Source organism: Penaeus vannamei, chromosome 40 (assembly GCF_042767895.1).
Source record: "Penaeus vannamei isolate JL-2024 chromosome 40, ASM4276789v1, whole genome shotgun sequence".
In the NCBI taxonomy this organism is placed as follows: domain Eukaryota; kingdom Metazoa; phylum Arthropoda; class Malacostraca; order Decapoda; family Penaeidae; genus Penaeus; species Penaeus vannamei.
The window spans coordinates 4,524,218-4,540,715 of record NC_091588.1 but is presented as its reverse complement, the minus strand read 5'-3'; the positions used below and the strand labels follow the sequence as shown (position 1 = coordinate 4,540,715).

General features: G+C 42.2%; 3 protein-coding genes across 3 annotated transcripts; 2 read left to right on the top strand and 1 right to left on the bottom strand.

Moving 5' to 3' along the window:
• Positions 1-563: 563 nt before the first annotated feature.
• Positions 564-10,615, bottom strand: LOC138860200 (uncharacterized). The gene is made up of 3 exons (XM_070117375.1): positions 10,558-10,615; positions 1,108-1,615; positions 564-843 (listed from the first exon to the last, which is right to left on the bottom strand). The coding sequence occupies exons 1-3, from the start codon at positions 10,574-10,576 to the stop codon at positions 696-698; spliced, it is 675 nt and encodes a 224-aa protein (XP_069973476.1). The 5' UTR covers positions 10,577-10,615; the 3' UTR covers positions 564-695.
• On the top strand, positions 2,367-5,819 carry LOC113812668 (putative per-hexamer repeat protein 5). Its single transcript, XM_070117374.1, has 3 exons — positions 2,367-2,416; positions 2,595-5,358; positions 5,604-5,819. The coding sequence occupies exons 1-3, from the start codon at positions 2,398-2,400 to the stop codon at positions 5,743-5,745; spliced, it is 2,925 nt and encodes a 974-aa protein (XP_069973475.1). The 5' UTR covers positions 2,367-2,397; the 3' UTR covers positions 5,746-5,819.
• A 421-nt stretch (positions 10,616-11,036) lies between the features above and the next one.
• Positions 11,037-14,469, top strand: LOC113815825 (putative per-hexamer repeat protein 5). Its single transcript, XM_070117373.1, has 3 exons — positions 11,037-11,155; positions 11,332-14,026; positions 14,254-14,469. Exons 1-3 carry the CDS (start codon positions 11,137-11,139, stop codon positions 14,393-14,395), a joined length of 2,856 nt encoding a protein of 951 aa, XP_069973474.1. The 5' UTR covers positions 11,037-11,136; the 3' UTR covers positions 14,396-14,469.
• Positions 14,470-16,498: the final 2,029 nt, after the last annotated feature.

Genomic DNA, 16,498 nt, shown 5'->3' with positions numbered 1-16,498 from the left:
TCTTATCTATCATAAAAATAATCAACTATTAATATCACTATCATGCTTACGATTATATTCACTTGTAAGTTTTTACATGAAATAGCAGTAGTTACAATCACTTCTTGTAATGAAAAACTGTAAATCCTTTTTCATTCTGTGATTCTCCCTGGCACTTTTCATGAAAGATAAAAGGGATGTATTAACATATTTGCGTAAAATCAACACATCAGGACAAATTTATTTACAAAAGATAAGATATAAACAAAAAATCTTGTACACTCACGGTCCGGACTGTTGTCAACACGATATGAAACTCGTCTCGAATCATCAACTAATGCAACCCATAATACTCCAAGGCTTCAGTATGGTGCTATAATGTTTCAAAATGGTGTGTTGAGGCTCCAATTCTGTATTTTATTTATTTGTTTGTTTAAAGATTCAGTGTAGTCTGTCTAGGTTTCAATCTAGTGTTTCGAAATTTCATAACAATGTTTCCGGGTTTAATTTCGTGACTTCAGACTTGGATGTGGTTGTTTTAGGGTTCATTTTGAAGTATCTAAGCGTCAGTATGGTATGCTGATTTCGATACTGTGTTTCGGAGCTTCGACCTAAGTCCAGTGAATCTTCAATGCAGTGTTTCGAAGCTTCACATCAGGGACTCAACAGTAAAACCGCGATTGTACGTAACAACAACAGGCAATTTTTATACATCTCTATATAAACTGTATCTTTTCCTCGGGGAGACCGAACTGCTCGTTGGTGAAGTAATAGTTGTAGGATTCCTCGCAAGGACTCGCCACTGAGGGATCCACGCAGGTTAGCTCCCTCTGGTCGAACACCGTCTCCGCGCCACACATGAAGCTGCGGAGAAGATACTGTTAGATAAAAAGATATGGAAGTGTGTGCGTGCGTGTGCGTGTGAGTGTGTGTGTGTGTGTGTGTGTGTGTGTGTGTGTGTGTGTGTGTGTGTGTGTGTGTGAGCGCGTGCGTGTACGTGTGCGCAGTATATACACAAGCACACAGATACACAAAAACATAACACACTGTGTGAATAAGGTTTCCATCCTGTCCTTTATCAGGCTTCTACATCCGCCAGACCGCCTGAGCCTCCCGGCGGCGCCTCACCTGTACTGGTACGTGACGCTGGCGCCGTCGGCGAAGAGCGCCGGGTAGCACACGTGGTAGACGCGGCAGGCGTTGTCGCGGTCGGCGTAGTAGCCGTAGGGGAGGTCGTCGCAGGAGAAGGCGGTCGAGACGGTCCCCAGCAGGCTGGAGGCCGAGGCCGGGAGGTTCAGGGGCTCGAACACGCCGTCCACGGCTTCGTCGGCGTCGCCTTCGTCGGGCCGACGTCCGCCTCCGATGGCAGAGCGAAACCTGCTGCCGCTGGACGAGGCCAAGCCGCCCGTGGCGCCAGAGGCGCTGGTGCCGCTGGGCGAGCCAGGTCTGCTGCCTCCTGAGGCGCCGGGACTGGCCTGCAGCCCGCCGTCGGCCGGGAAGCTGGTCCTCGGCTGAAATCCTCCAGCAGAGGGCGAGGTCGAGAGGGCGGCTGTTCCTCGGCGGAAGAAGCCATCGCCGGCGAGTCGCACGGACACATCCGGGAACTGCTGGGCTGCAGCTGATGCTGCCATGAACACTAGAATATATTTTGGAAGTTTTGTTCATTCATTTATCTATCTAGATTCCCATCTCTGTAAAACGGGAATTTATTTATTATATATGTAGCATTTGATAGAGGATTTTGAAAAGAAAAAAATGTTTCACAACTCACCAAATAAAAAGTGCATCATCTCTGTTTCTCGACGTTCAAGGCTGATCTGCGAGGGAAAGCAATGCTGTGTTGTTTAAATAGTCCAAGCTCGGTGAAACGCGCAAGGCAGGAAGTGAACGGTATAGCAAGCAGCAGGTTTTATGTGAAAATCACACACACACATGCGTGCGCGCGCGCTCACACACGATACACACAGACACACCTTTATACATTTGTATATATATGTATAAGTATATAAACAGATATAGACATATATGTATATATATGCACACACACACACACATATATACATATATACACACACACACATATACATATACACACACACACACATATACATAAACACACACACGCATATACATATATACACACACACATATACATATATACACACACACGCATATACATATATACACACACACGCATATACATATATACACACACACGCATATACATATATACACACACACGCATATACATAAATACACACACACCCATATACATATATACACACACACACACATGTACATGTGTGTGTGTGATTCCTTTCACTTTTGTCCGTCTCCTTTGCTACCGCGCTTTGGCCTATATAAACAACTCGGGTTTACATTTCATCACAGTTCAGCCTTAGCCACCAACAAGTAACCATGAAGACCTTTACTATTTGTAAGTTACTTTTGAAAGTATTTGATTTTACACTACGAGAAAAAATAATGTCTGAAGCATTTGTCTGTTTTATAATAACTTAACTTTAATCAAAGGAAAGAAAAGAAAAACACAAATAGATTGTCTGTTTTATCCTAACTTTACTTTTACTAAAGAAAAGCTGTCTTTTTCTTTTCAGTGCTGGTGGCAGCATTGGCTGCTGCTCAACGATTTCAGCAGAGAGTCCCTGATGTCGCTGTGAAACTTGCTAGCGCAGGTTTCTTCCAACAGGGCGCTTCATTCTCCAGTTCCAGTGGCAGTAACTTCCAGAGGAACAGTGGATTCCAGAATTCTGGATTTGGCAGTAATTCCCAGTCCAGTTTGTCATCGGGTAACATCGCAAGCAGCAGTTTCTTTACACCTGCTGGCAATGGCGTGGGTTCCAGTGGACGCTTCCAGTCGGGCTCTGGATTTGGGTCCGGGTTCTCATCAAGCTCTTCAGCTGGCAACGGGCAACTCCAGTCTGGCTTAGCAGGTAGCAGCGGCTTTGGATCTGGTTCATCTAGTGGAAGGTTCTCATCAGGCTCATCTGGCACTGGCTTTGAAACAAGCTCACTGAGTGGTAACAGACTTGGGTCTAGTTCTTTTGGAATTGGTTCCCAGTTCGGTTCAGCAGGGTCATCCGGGAGCAATGGGTTTGGATTTGGTTCAAGGGGATCTGGAGCACAGTTTGGTTCTTCTCTTGGCAGTGGAATTCAGTCCGGTTCTCAGACTTCTTCTGGAAATAGCGGCAATTTCCAGTCCAGTACATTTGGCAGTAACACTGTAAAACTTGCAGGACCAGGTACCTTCTCCACAGGTGGCAACACAATTGGATCTGGCTCTTCTCTCAGCAGTGGATTTGGATCTGGCTCAACTGGTCAGTTCCAACCAGGGTCATCAAGTGGCAGTGGATTTGGATCTGGCAGTTCCAGCAGTCAGTTCCAGTCAGGCTCATCTAGTGGCAGTGGATTTGGATCTGGTTCTTCCTTCAGCAGTGGATTTGGATCTGGCTCCTTCAACAGTGGATCTGGTTCTTCCCTCAGCAGTGGATTTGGCTCTGGCTCTACTGGTCAGTTCCAACCAGGCTCATCAAGTGGCAGTGGATTTGGATCCGGCTCTACTGGTCAATTCCAATCAGGCTCATCAAGTGGCAGTGGATTTGGGTCTGGTTCTTCCCTCAGCAGTGGATTTGGATCTGGCAGTTCTAGCAGTCAGTTCCAGTCAGGCTCATCAAGTGGCAGTGGATTTGGATCCAGCTCTACTGGTCAATTCCAATCAGGCTCATCAAGTGGCAGTGGATTTGGATCTGGGTCTTCTTTAAGCAGCGGATCTGGGTCTGGCTCCTTCAACAGTGGATTTGGATCTGGCTCTACTGGTCAGTTCCAGTCAGGATCAAGTGCTGATTTTGGTTCTGGTTCTTCCTTTAGCAGTGGATCAGGTTCTTCCCTCAGCAGTGGATTTGGTCCTGGCTCTTCCACCGGTCAGTTCCAACTAAGTTCATCCAGCGGTCTTGGCTCTGGTTCCTCCCTCAGCAGTGGACTTAGTTCCGGTTCTTCCAGTGGACAGTTCCAATCAGGTGGTAGTGGATTTGGATCCAGCTCTGGTGGGCAATTCCAATCAGGTTCACTGGGAAGCAGTGGATCTGGATTTGGATCCTCCAGTGGAAGCAGCAGTGGATTTGGATCAAGTTCTTCACTCAGTGGTGGATTCCAGCCTGGCTCATCTGGTGCTGGAGTTAGTTCAATTTCTTCCCTTAGCAGTGGATCACAGTCTGGTTCTACATTTGGATCATCATCTGGTTCTGGTATTAGTTCCACTTCCTCCTTTGACACTGGATTCCAGCCCAGTTCTCTATCTGGTTCTGGATTTGGTTCAAGTTCTGGATCCCAGTCTGGTTTCTCATCTGGATTTGGTAGTGGATTCCAGTCTGGTTCATCATCTGGTTCTGGATTTGGTTCAAGTTCTGGATCCCAGTCTGGTTTCTCATCTGCATCTGATAGTGGATTCCAGTCTGGTTCATCATCTGGTTCTGGAATTGGCTCCACTTCTTCCCTTAGCAGTGGATCTCAGCCCAGTTCTCTATCTGGTTCCCCATTCGGTTCAGGTTCTGGATTCCAGTCTGGTTTCTCATCTGGATCTGGTAGTGGATTCCAGTCTGGTTCTGGAATTGGCTCCACTTCTCCCCTTACCACCGGAGCCCAGCCCAGTTCTCTATCTGGTTCTGCATTCGGTTCAGGTTCTGGATCCCAGTCTGGTTTCTCATCTGGATCTGGTAGTGGATTCCAGTCTGGTTCATCATCTGGTTCTGGAATTGGCTCCACTTCTTCCCTTGGCAGTGGATTCCAGTCCACTTCTCTATCTAGTTCCCCATTCGGTTCAGGTTCTGGATCCCAGTCTGGCTTCTCATCTGGATCTGGATTTGGTTCCAGCTCTTCCTTTGGTAGCGGATTCCAATCCAGTACCCCATCTGGTTCCGGATTTGGTTCAAGTTCTGGATCCCAGTCTGGTTTCTCATCCGGATCTGGATTTGGTTCCGGTTCCTCCTTTGGTAGCGGATTCCAGTCTGGTTCATCCGGTGCAGGATTTGGATCAGGTTCTTCCCTTGGTGGTGCATTCCAGTCTGGCTCATCCGGTTCTGGTTTTGGATCAAGTTCAAGTGGATTTGGCTCAGGTTCCTCATTCCTCAGTGGATCGCAGACTGGAAGTGGATTCCAAGTTGACCCTCTGCCAGCTGATGGAGTGTTTGAGCCTCTGAATCTCCCTGCTGAAGCCTCTCAACTACTGGGAAGAGTCTCAACCTCCTTCTCCTGCGCTGACCGTCCCTATGGATATTACGCTGATGAGGAGAACTCTTGCCGTGTTTTCCACATCTGTTACCCAGCTCGTTTCTCCACTGGTGCTATCGAAACCTATCAGTACAGGTATGTTCTATAATATTGCATAGTGAACTGATATATATAGCTATATACAAATATAGATAGATATAATCAACCTTATTATTATTTTTTTTTTTTTAAGATTATGATCTGAAGTATGATTTAGAGATTTTACATAGCTGTTGAGTTGTGAATACATGATTGGTTATTCTTTTTAATAAAGTCCGATTTTCAGAATATGAATTTCAAGACAATCCAAAGTAATATAAAATGCCATATTTGTTTCCCAGCTTCCTGTGCGGTGAGGGTTCTGTATTCGACCAAAAGGAACTTACCTGCAAGGTCCAGTCTGATGCTGTCCCATGCCAGGAATCCTCTAGTTACTACTACACAAACGAGCAGTTCGGTCGCCCTGAAGAAAAATCGCAATAAGTCTGCTGAAGAAGACGACTTTTCTGCCGACACAACGAATGTATATTTATATGATATTAAATAAAGTTTAAGTATTACAATTTTTCTCTCAGTGATTTCCATATCAAACATGATTCAAGTATTCATGGAACTATCAGTTGGGATTTGTAGATCACTTAGATCAGGCTAGTCATGTAACTGAAATTCAAAAATATAATTAACAATATCATAAATTCTCACAAATATGAACTGAAAAAAGACATTGACTAACGAGCTAAAACTCATACATTATGACAAACAATGGACTCATTTTTCTCTGTTTGCAATGAATGTTCAACTATGATATATATATGGTAAATGTTACAATGAGTTAAATATACCCCATATTAGAACATTTTATGGTTGATTAGGCACTTTGGTATATCGGCCTACCACAAGTGTTGTTATTCAAATGAACAGGCAAATCTCAGATATATAAGCTATCCTATTCCAGGACTCATTACAGAAGCAAAACAAGAATAAAACAGGTGTCAAAAGAAGACAAAGATGCATTATAAATTGCAGTATCCATAAAAGGCTTTACTAGCATCGAAAAGGAAAATCTATATGCAATTTGCTTTTGGATCACTGTCGTCTGCATTATTTACCGCATCGTAAAGGAGGTTAGGCCTACCAGAACACAAGTGACATTCTAAAGCTATTGTCATTTATGTTAAAAAACTGAATTAAGGTCAGTTCTTTACAGGAAGGGCTAGTCTACCTCACATATGCTTCTGCTTATTATTGCCCGAAACAGTAAGAGCTACTTAGTGTTTACAATGGACAGAGAAGTATTCCAGCTGAGACTTGGGCAATAAATAGTAATAATAATAATCAAATCATGCTGGAACGAAACTGTTCTACTTCGTGGTGCATTAATACATGCTTATATAGGATTATAACTAGAATTTAAGGAAATATTTGGATAACACATATGTAAGCATATACGAATAAACACATAAATACAATGTTCGATACATATACTGTATAGCTTTAGTTATAGGCCTATATAATTTGAAAAAAGAAATATCTTGTTAATCTATTTTCATTCGATTCTATTAGATGGATTTTTAAAAATCTAACATGCCACATATATCCATAGTAAATTGGTTTGATTATTGAAAGTCCCTATAGTGACATGTAAGATGCCGAAAATGCAGAAGTTTAGTCCAATACCATATGCTTCACGTGTCTTCTAGTTAATATAACATTAATTTTTGCACATTTATATTCACTTAATATTTGACATGATGCTTATCTAATTTTGAGCTCCAGACTCAGCTGTAGCTAACCTCTCAGTGGCAGGGATCAGTGTTCTCAGCAATTAAGAAACTAAAGAACTGCACTGTCTTCGGGGTTATTTTATACGTAGGTCCTTGAAACTCATATAACAAGTGAGCTTTATTGAAAGAGGTCGCCACACGCTTCAAAGTACAAAATACGTAGGCGCCAGGACAAAATAAAGGCAACTTGCGATATCTTTGGGCTCAGCTGTCTCTCTCTCTGATTGGCTGAGGGGTTTGGTGCCTGCATGGAATGTCTGAGGGACCATGACTCTAAGACTGGACAGCAGAATGCAGGGCTTACAAGTAAAACAAGTTACATTAACACAGACATAGATGGTACATACACTGTAATATAATGATCACATCTATACAGTGTTTGTTTGTTTACAGAGAATGTCCTCGAACGTTGAGTGGGGGACAGAAGTTTTGTCGTGTCCCTCGTTTCCTGCGCCTATGAAGTCGTACGGTAAGTGTAAAAAATGTTTTTATTCTGCCAAATATAATCAGTGTTCGAAGGCCGCGACAGCTTTCTGATTTTCGACCCATATCTGGTTCTGAGATTTGAGGGAAAATGACAAAAATGATTTAAGGTATCTTTATATTTACTTGTCCACGACTGTTACCTCTAATATCTCAAATTTAGAATCTATCAAAATAAATCAAACCTTCACATGGAACACTGTCTAACGAAACAGAGCATCCTGCCAATGATCTTTTCTTCCTTTTACTACTAGAGAAAAATACGGTGACTCCTTGAATGTCATGCACATGGACTGGTCCTGTCATAAGCCTGGGAGTCCAGAATTCAGGGTCAAAGCGGTGCCTTTGTAAGACATTCTAGATTTTTTTTTCCTTGCTGTTCTTTCCTGTCTAGATGCCCTTCCAACTCGGGTCGACTCGAAGTGTGACCTTTCACCTTGGGAGTCAATGCGATAGGTGCTGGGTGTATTTGGGTCTGGACTCGTAAAAGGAAGATTGTAAAGGACCAGTGATTGCATTTACGATCCATTTTAAAGCACAATTTTACAAAAAAAAAAATAATAATAATAATAAAAAAAAAAAAAAAATATATATATATATATATATATATATATATATATATATAAATGAATGAAATGATAACAATGAATAAATATAAAATAAAAATACTAGTATGAGGTGCTCGATGGTGACCAAATAATAATTCCCTTATGATAATGATAAAAAAAAAAAAAAATACTGAGAACATTATTTGTTCATTTAAGCTTAGAATGCTAATGATAAGGCTAGATAAATGGTATTACCATTAATGATGTGGTGAAAAATACAATATGATAACAATGATAACAATAATGGAAACTAATGACATTGATTAATAATAATGATTATGGTTAGTAGTAGCAATATATATTTCCATTCTTATCACATTTATAGTCAGTATCATTGCCTCTATTAATATTTTGAATTAAAGGGTATTAGTTATCATTATCATCTTTAGCGTTATCATTTTACTTTACATTGTCTATTTTACACTTGTACCTTTGTTACTTCCATTATTGTTTTTGATAAATGAATTATCATTTTATTTATACCTGTGTTATTATCCTTTATATGATTATTATAACAATGATTATATGATCATTGTTATAGCCATAATAAATCATTAGTAGCCATGATTGTAACTATAACAATATTACATTAATTAAATTACAATATTTCTAATTTCTGTATTATCATTAATGTCATTGCCATTAATACTTTATGTTTTTATCTATCATAAAAAATAATCAACTATTAATATTACTATCATGCTTACGATTATATTCACTTGTAAGTTTTTACATGAAATAGCAGTAGTTACAATCACTCCTTGTAATGAAAAGACTGTAAATCCTTTTTCATTCTCTGATTCTCCCTGGCACTTTTCATGAAAGATAAAAGGGATGTATTAACATATTTGCGTAAAATCAACACATCAGGACAAATTTATTTACAAAAGATAAGATATAAACAAAAAATCTTGTACACTCACGGTCCGGACTGTTGTCAACACGATATGAAACTCGTCTCGAATCATCAACTAATGCAACCCATAATACTCCAAGGCTTCAGTATGGTGCTATGTTTCAATATGGTGCGTTGAGGCTCCAATTCTGTATTTTATTTATTTGTTTGCTTAAAGATTCAGTGTAGTGTCTCTAGGTTTCAATCTAGTGTTTCGAAATTTCATTACCATGTTTCCGGGTTTCATTTCGTGATTTCAGACTTGGATGTGGTAGTTTTAGGGTTCATTTTGAAGTATCTAAGCTTCAGTATGGTATGCTGACTTCGATACTGTGTTTCGAAGCTTCGACCTAAATCCAGTGAATCTTCAATACAGTCTTTCGAAGCTTCACATCAGGGACTCAACAGTTCAACCGCGACTGTACCTAACAACAACAGGCAATTTCTATACATCTCTATATAAATTGTATCTTTTCCTCGGGGAGACCGAACTGCTCGTTGGTGAAGTAATAGTTGTAGGATTCCTCGCAAGGACTCGCCACTGAGGGATCCACGCAGGTTAGCTCCCTCTGGTCGAACACCGTCTCCGCGCCACACATGAAGCTGCGGAGAAGATACTGTTAGATAAAAAGATATGGAAGTGTATGCGTGCGTGTGAGTGTGTGTGTGTGTGTGTGTGTGTGTGTGTGTGTGTGTGTGTGTGTGTGTGTGTGTGTGTGTGTGTGTGTGTGTGTGAGCGCGTGCGTGTACGTGTGCGCAGTATATACACAAGCACACAGATACACAAAAAACATAACACACTGTGCGAATAAGGTTTACATTCTGTCCTTTATCAGGCTTCTGCATCCGCCAGACCGCCTGAGCCTCCCGGCGGCGCCTCACCTGTACTGGTACGTGACGCTGGCGCCGTCGGCGAAGAGCGCCGGGTAGCACACGTGGTAGACGCGGCAGGCGTTGTCGCGGTCGGCGTAGTAGCCGTAGGGGAGGTCGTCGCAGGAGAAGGCGGTCGAGACGGTCCCCAGCAGGCTGGAGGCCGAGGCCGGGAGGTTCAGGGGCTCGAACACGCCGTCCACGGCTTCGTCGGCGTCGCCTTCGTCGGGCCGACGTCCGCCTCCGATGGCAGAGCGAAACCTGCTGCCGCTGGACGAGGCCAAGCCGCCCGTGGCGCCAGAGGCGCTGGTGCCGCTGGGCGAGCCAGGTCTGCTGCCTCCTGAGGCGCCGGGACTGGCCTGCAGCCCGCCGTCGGCCGGGAAGCTGGTCCTCGGCTGAAATCCTCCAGCCGAGGGCGGGGTCGAGAGGGCGGCTGTTCCTCGGCGGAAGAAGCCATCGCCGGCGAGTCGCACGGACACATCCGGGAACTGCTGGGCTGCAGCTGCTGCTGCCACGAACACTAGAATATATTTTGGAAGTTTTGTTCATTCATTTATCTATCTAGATTCCCATCTCTGTAAAACGGGAATTTATTTATTATATATGTAGCATTTGATAGAGGATTTTGAAAAGAAAAAAATGTTTCACAACTCACCGAATAAAAAGTGCATCATCTCTGTTTCTCGACGTTCAAGGCTGATCTGCGAGGGAAAGCAATGCTGTGTTGTTTAAATAGTCCAAGCTCGGTGAAACGCGCAAGGCAGGAAGTGAACGGAATGGCAAGCAGCAGGTTTTATGTGAAAATCACACACACACATGTGTATAAGTATATATACAGATATAGACATATGTATATATAAATGCACACACATACATATATACACACACACACACATACATATACACACACACACATATATACATAAACACACACACACACATATATACATAAACACACACACACGTATATACATATATACACGCACACATATACTATACACACACACGCATATACATATATACACACACACGCATATACATATATACACACACACGCATATACATATATACACACACACGCATATACATACACACACACACACACACACTTATACATGTGTGTGTGCAATTCCTTTCACTTTTGTCCGTCTCCTTTGCTACCGCGCTTTGGCCTATATAAACAACTCGGGTTTACATTTCATCACAGTTCAGCCTTAGCCACCAACAAGTAACCATGAAGACCTTTATTATTTGTAAGTTACTTATGAAAGTACTTGATTTTACACTGCGAGAGAAAATAATGTCTGAAGCATTTGTCTGTTTTATAATAACTTAACTTTAATCAAAGAAAAGAAAAGAAAAACATATAGATTGTCTGTTTTATCATAACTTTACTTCTACTAAAGAAAAAATTTCTTTATCTTTTCAGTGCTGGTGGCAGCATTGGCTGCTGCTCAACGATTTCAGCAGAGAGTCCCTGATGTCGCTGTGAAACTTGCTGGCGCAGGTTTCTTCCAACAGGGCGGTTCATTCTCCAGTTCCAGTGGCAGTAACTTCCAGAGGAACAGTGGATTCCAGAATTCTGGATTTGGCAGTAATTCCCAGTCCAGTTTGTCATCGGGTAACATCGCAAGCAGCAGTTTCTTTACACCTGCTGGCAATGGCGTGGGTTCCAGTGGACGCTTCCAGTCGGGCTCTGGATTTGGGTCCGGGTTCTCATCAAGCTCTTCAGCTGGCAACGGGCAACTCCAGTCTGGCTTAGCAGGTAGCAGCGGCTTTGGATCTGGTTCATCTAGTGGAAGGTTCTCATCAGGCTCATCTGGCACTGGCTTTGGAACAAGCTCACTGAGTGGTAACCGATTTGGGTCTAGTTCTTTTGGAAGTGGTTCCCAGTTCAGTTCAGCAGGGTCATCCGGGAGCAATGGGTTTGGGTTTGGTTCCTCAAGGGGATCTGGAGCACAGTTTGGTTCTTCTCTTGGCAGTGGAATTCAGTCTGGTTCTCAGACTTCTTCTGGAAATAGCGGCAATTTCCAGTCCAGTACGTTTGGCAGTAACACTGTAAAACTTGCTGGACCAGGTACCTTCTCCACAGGTGGTAACACAATTGGATCTGGCTCTTCCCTCAGCAGTGGATTTGGATCTGGCTCTACTAGTCAGTTCCAACCAGGCTCATCAAGTGGCAGTGGATTTGGATCTGGCAGTTCCAGCAGTCAGTTCCAGTCAGGCTCATCTAGTGGCAGTGGATTTGGATCTGGTTCTTCCTTCAGCAGTGGATTTGGATCTGGCTCCTTCAACAGTGGATCTGGTTCTTCCCTCAGCAGTGGATTTGGCTCTGGCTCTACTGGTCAGTTCCAACCAGGCTCATCAAGTGGCAGTGGATTTGGATCCGGCTCTACTGGTCAATTCCAATCAGGCTCATCAAGTGGCAGTGGATTTGGGTCTGGTTCTTCCCTCAGCAGTGGATTTGGATCTGGCAGTTCTAGCAGTCAGTTCCAGTCAGGCTCATCAAGTGGCAGTGGATTTGGATCCGGCTCTACTGGTCAATTCCAATCAGGCTCATCAAGTGGCAGTGGATTTGGATCTGGGTCTTCTTTCAGCAGCGGATCTGGGTCTGGCTCCTTCAACAGTGGATTTGGATCTGGCTCTACTGGTCAGTTCCAGTCAGGATCAAGTGCTGATTTTGGTTCTGGTTCTTCCTTTAGCAGTGGATCTGGTTCTTCCCTCAGCAGTGGATTTGGTCCTGGCTCTTCCACCGGTCAGTTCCAACTAAGTTCATCCAGCGGTCTTGGCTCTGGTTCCTCCCTCAGCAGTGGAGTTAGTTCCAGTTCTTCCAGTGGACAGTTCCAATCAGGTGGTAGTGGATTTGGATCCAGCTCTGGTGGGCAATTCCAATCAGGTTCACTGGGCAGCAGTGGATCTGGATTTGGATCCTCCAGTGGAAGCAGCAGTGGATTTGGATCAAGTTCTTCACTCAGTGGTGGATTCCAGCCTGGCTCATCTGGTGCTGGAGTTAGTTCAATTTCTTCCCTTAGCAGTGGATCACAGTCTGGTTCTACATTTGGATCATCATCTGGTTCTGGTATTAGTTCTACTTCCTCCTTTGACACTGGATTCCAGCCCAGTTCTCTATCTGGTTCTGGATTTGGTTCAAGTTCTGGATCCCAGTCTGGTTTCTCATCTGGATCTGGTAGTGGATTCCAGTCTGGTTCATCATCTGGTTCTGGAATTGGCTCCACTTCTTCCCTTAGCAGTGGATCTCAGCCCAGTTCTCTATCTGGTTCTGCATTCGGTTCAGGTTCTGGATCCCAGTCTGGTTTCTCATCTGGATCTGGTAGTGGATTCCAGTCTGGTTCTGGAATTGGCTCCACTTCTCCCCTTACCAGCGGATCCCAGCCCAGTTCTCTATCTGGTTCTGCATTCGGTTCAGGTTCTGGATCCCAGTCTGGTTTCTCATCTGGATCTGGTAGTGGATTCCAGTCTGGTTCATCATCTGGTTCTGGAATTGGCTCTACTTCTTCCCTTGGCAGTGGATTCCAGTCCAGTTCTCTATCTAGTTCCCCATTCGGTTCAGGTTCTGGATCCCAGTCTGGCTTCTCATCTGGATCTGGATTTGGTTCTGGCTCTTCCCTTGGTAGCGGATTCCAATCCAGTACCCCATCTGGTTCCGGATTTGGTTCAAGTTCTGGATCCCAGTCTGGTTTCTCATCTGGATCTGGATTTGGTTCCGGTTCCTCTTTTGGTAGCGGATTCCAGTCTGGTTCATCCGGTGCAGGATTTGGATCAGGTTCTTCCCTTGGTGGTGCATTCCAGTCTGGTTCATCCGGTTCTGGTTTTGGATCAAGTTCAAGTGGATTTGGCTCAGGTTCCTCATTCCTCAGTGGTTCGCAGACTGGTTCCTCTTTCGGAAGTGGATTCCAAGTTGACCCTCTTCCAGCTGATGGAGTATTTGAGCCTCTGAATCTCCCTGCTGAAGCCTCTCAACTACTGGGAAGAGTCTCAACCTCCTTCTCCTGCGCTGACCGTCCCTATGGATATTACGCTGATGAAGAGAACTCGTGCCGTGTTTTCCACATCTGTTACCCAGCTCGTTTCTCCACTGGTGCTATCGAAACCTATCAGTACAGGTATGTTCTATAATATTGCATAGTGAATTGATATATATATATATATATATATATATACACTTATTTCTTTTTTATTAAGATTATGATCTAAAGTATGACTTGGAGATTTTACATATCTGTTAAGCTGTGAATACATGATTGGTTATCATTTTTAACAAAGTCTGATTTTCAGAAGCTGAATTTCAAGACAATCCAAAGTAATATAAAATACCATATTTGTTTCCCAGCTTCCTGTGCGGTGAGGGTTCTGTATTCGACCAAAAGGAACTTACCTGCAAGGTCCAGTCTGATGCTGTCCCATGCCAGGAATCCTCTAGTTACTACTACACAAACGAGCAGTTCGGTCGCCCTGAAGAAAAATCGCAATAAGTCTGCTGAAGAAGACGACTTTTCTGCCGACACAACGAATGTATATTTATATGATATTAAATAAAGTTTAAGTATTACAATTTTTCTCTCAGTGATGTCCATATCGAACATGATTCAACTATTCATGGAACTATCAGTTGGGATTTGTAGATCACGTAGATCAGGCTAGTCATGTAACTGAAATTCAAAAATATAATTAACAATATCATAAATTCTCACAAATATAAACTGAAAAAAGCCATTGACTAACGAGCTAAAACTCATACATAATGAAATACAAAGGACTCATTTTTCTGTTTCCAATGAATGTTCAACTATGTTATATATGGTAAATGTTACAATGAGTTAAATATACCCCATTTTAGAACATTATATTCTTGATTAGACACTTTGGTATATCGGCCTACCACAAGTGTTGTTATTCAAATGAACAGGCAAATCTCAGATATATAAGCTATCCTATTCCAGGACTCATTACAGAAGCAAAACAGGAATAAAACATATGTCAAAAAGAAGACAAAGATGCATTATAAATTGCAGTATCCATAAAAAGCTTTACTAGTATCGAAAAGGAAAATCAATATGCAATCTGTATTATTTACTGCATCGTAAGGGAGGTTAGGCCTACCAGAACACAAGTGACATTCTAAAGCTATTGTCATTTATGTTAAAAAAAACTGAATTAAGGTCAGTTCTTTACAGGAAGGGCTAGTCTACCTCACATATGCTCTTACTTATCATTGTCCGAAACAGTAATAGCTATTTAGTTTACAATGGACAAAGAAGTATTCCAATGCTGAGACTTGAACAACAAATAACAATAATAATAATAAAATCATGCTGGAACGAAACTGTTCTACTTCGTGGTGCATTAATACATGCTTATATAGGATTATAACTAGAATTTATAGAAATATTTGGACAACACATATGTAAGCATATACGAATAAACACATAAGTACAATGTTCGATACATATACTGTATAGCTTTATATATAATTTGAAAAAAGAAATATCTTGTTTGTCTACCTTCATTCGATTCTATTAGATGGATTTTTAAAAATCTAACATGCCACATATATCCATATTAAAATTGGCTTGATTATTAAATTCGTCCCTATAGTGTCAGATGTAAGATGCAAGGCAACTTTAATATTCCTACATGCTGAAAATGCAGTAGTTTAGTTCTATACCATATGCTTTATGTGTCTTTTAGTTAATATAAGGGAACTTCGAACACAAATTTCTGCACATGTTTATTCAGTTAATATTTGACATAATGCTTATTTAATTTTGAGCACCAGACTCAGCTGTAGCTGCTCTCTCAGTGGCAGGGATCAGAGTTCTCAGCAATTAAGAAACTAAAGAACTGCACTGTCTTCGGGGTTATTTTATACGTAGGTCCTTGAAACTCATATAACAAGTGAGCTTTATTGAAAGAAGTCGCCACACACGTCAAAGTACAAAATACGTAGGCGCCAGGACAAAATAAAGGCGACTTGCGATATCTTTGGGCTCAGCTGTCTCTCTCTCTGATTGGCTGAGGGGGTTGGTGGCGGCATGGAATGTCTGAGGGACCATGACTCTAAGACTGGACAGTAGAATGCAGAGCTTACAAGTAAAACAAGTTACATTGACATAGGCATAGATGGTACATACACTGTAATATAATGATCACATCTATACAGTGTTTGTTTGTTTACAGAGAATGTCCTCGAACGTTGAGGAGTGGGGGACAGATGTTTCGTCCTGTCCCTCGTTTCCTGCGCCTATGAAGTCTTACGGTAAGTGTAAAAAATGTTTTGATTTTTTTTTTTTTTTTTTTTTGCCAAATATAATCAGTGTTCGAAGGCCGCGACAGATTTCTGATTTTCGACCCATATCTGGTTCTGAGATTTGAGGGAAAGTTGCAAATATGATTTAAGGTATCTTTATATTTACTTGTCCACGACTGTTACCTCTAATATCTCAAATTTAGTATCTGTCTATCAAAATAAATCTAACGAAACAGAGCATCCTGACTATGATCTTTTCTTCCTTATACTACTAGAGAAAAATACGGTGACTCCTTGAATGTCATGCACATGGACTGGTCGTGTCATA

What these genes read in the sequence shown, in the direction of transcription:
- LOC113812668 (XM_070117374.1), top strand. An exon ending in ATCGAAACCTATCAGTACAG is followed by an intron (nt 5,359 to 5,603) that starts GTATGTTCTATA and finishes TTTGTTTCCCAG; the next exon opens with CTTCCTGTGCGGTGAGGGTT.
- LOC138860200 (XM_070117375.1), bottom strand. An exon ending in AGCGTCACGTACCAGTACAG is followed by an intron (nt 844 to 1,107) that starts GTGAGGCGCCGC and finishes TCTTCTCCGCAG; the next exon opens with CTTCATGTGTGGCGCGGAGA.
- LOC113815825 (XM_070117373.1), top strand. An exon ending in ATCGAAACCTATCAGTACAG is followed by an intron (nt 14,027 to 14,253) that starts GTATGTTCTATA and finishes TTTGTTTCCCAG; the next exon opens with CTTCCTGTGCGGTGAGGGTT.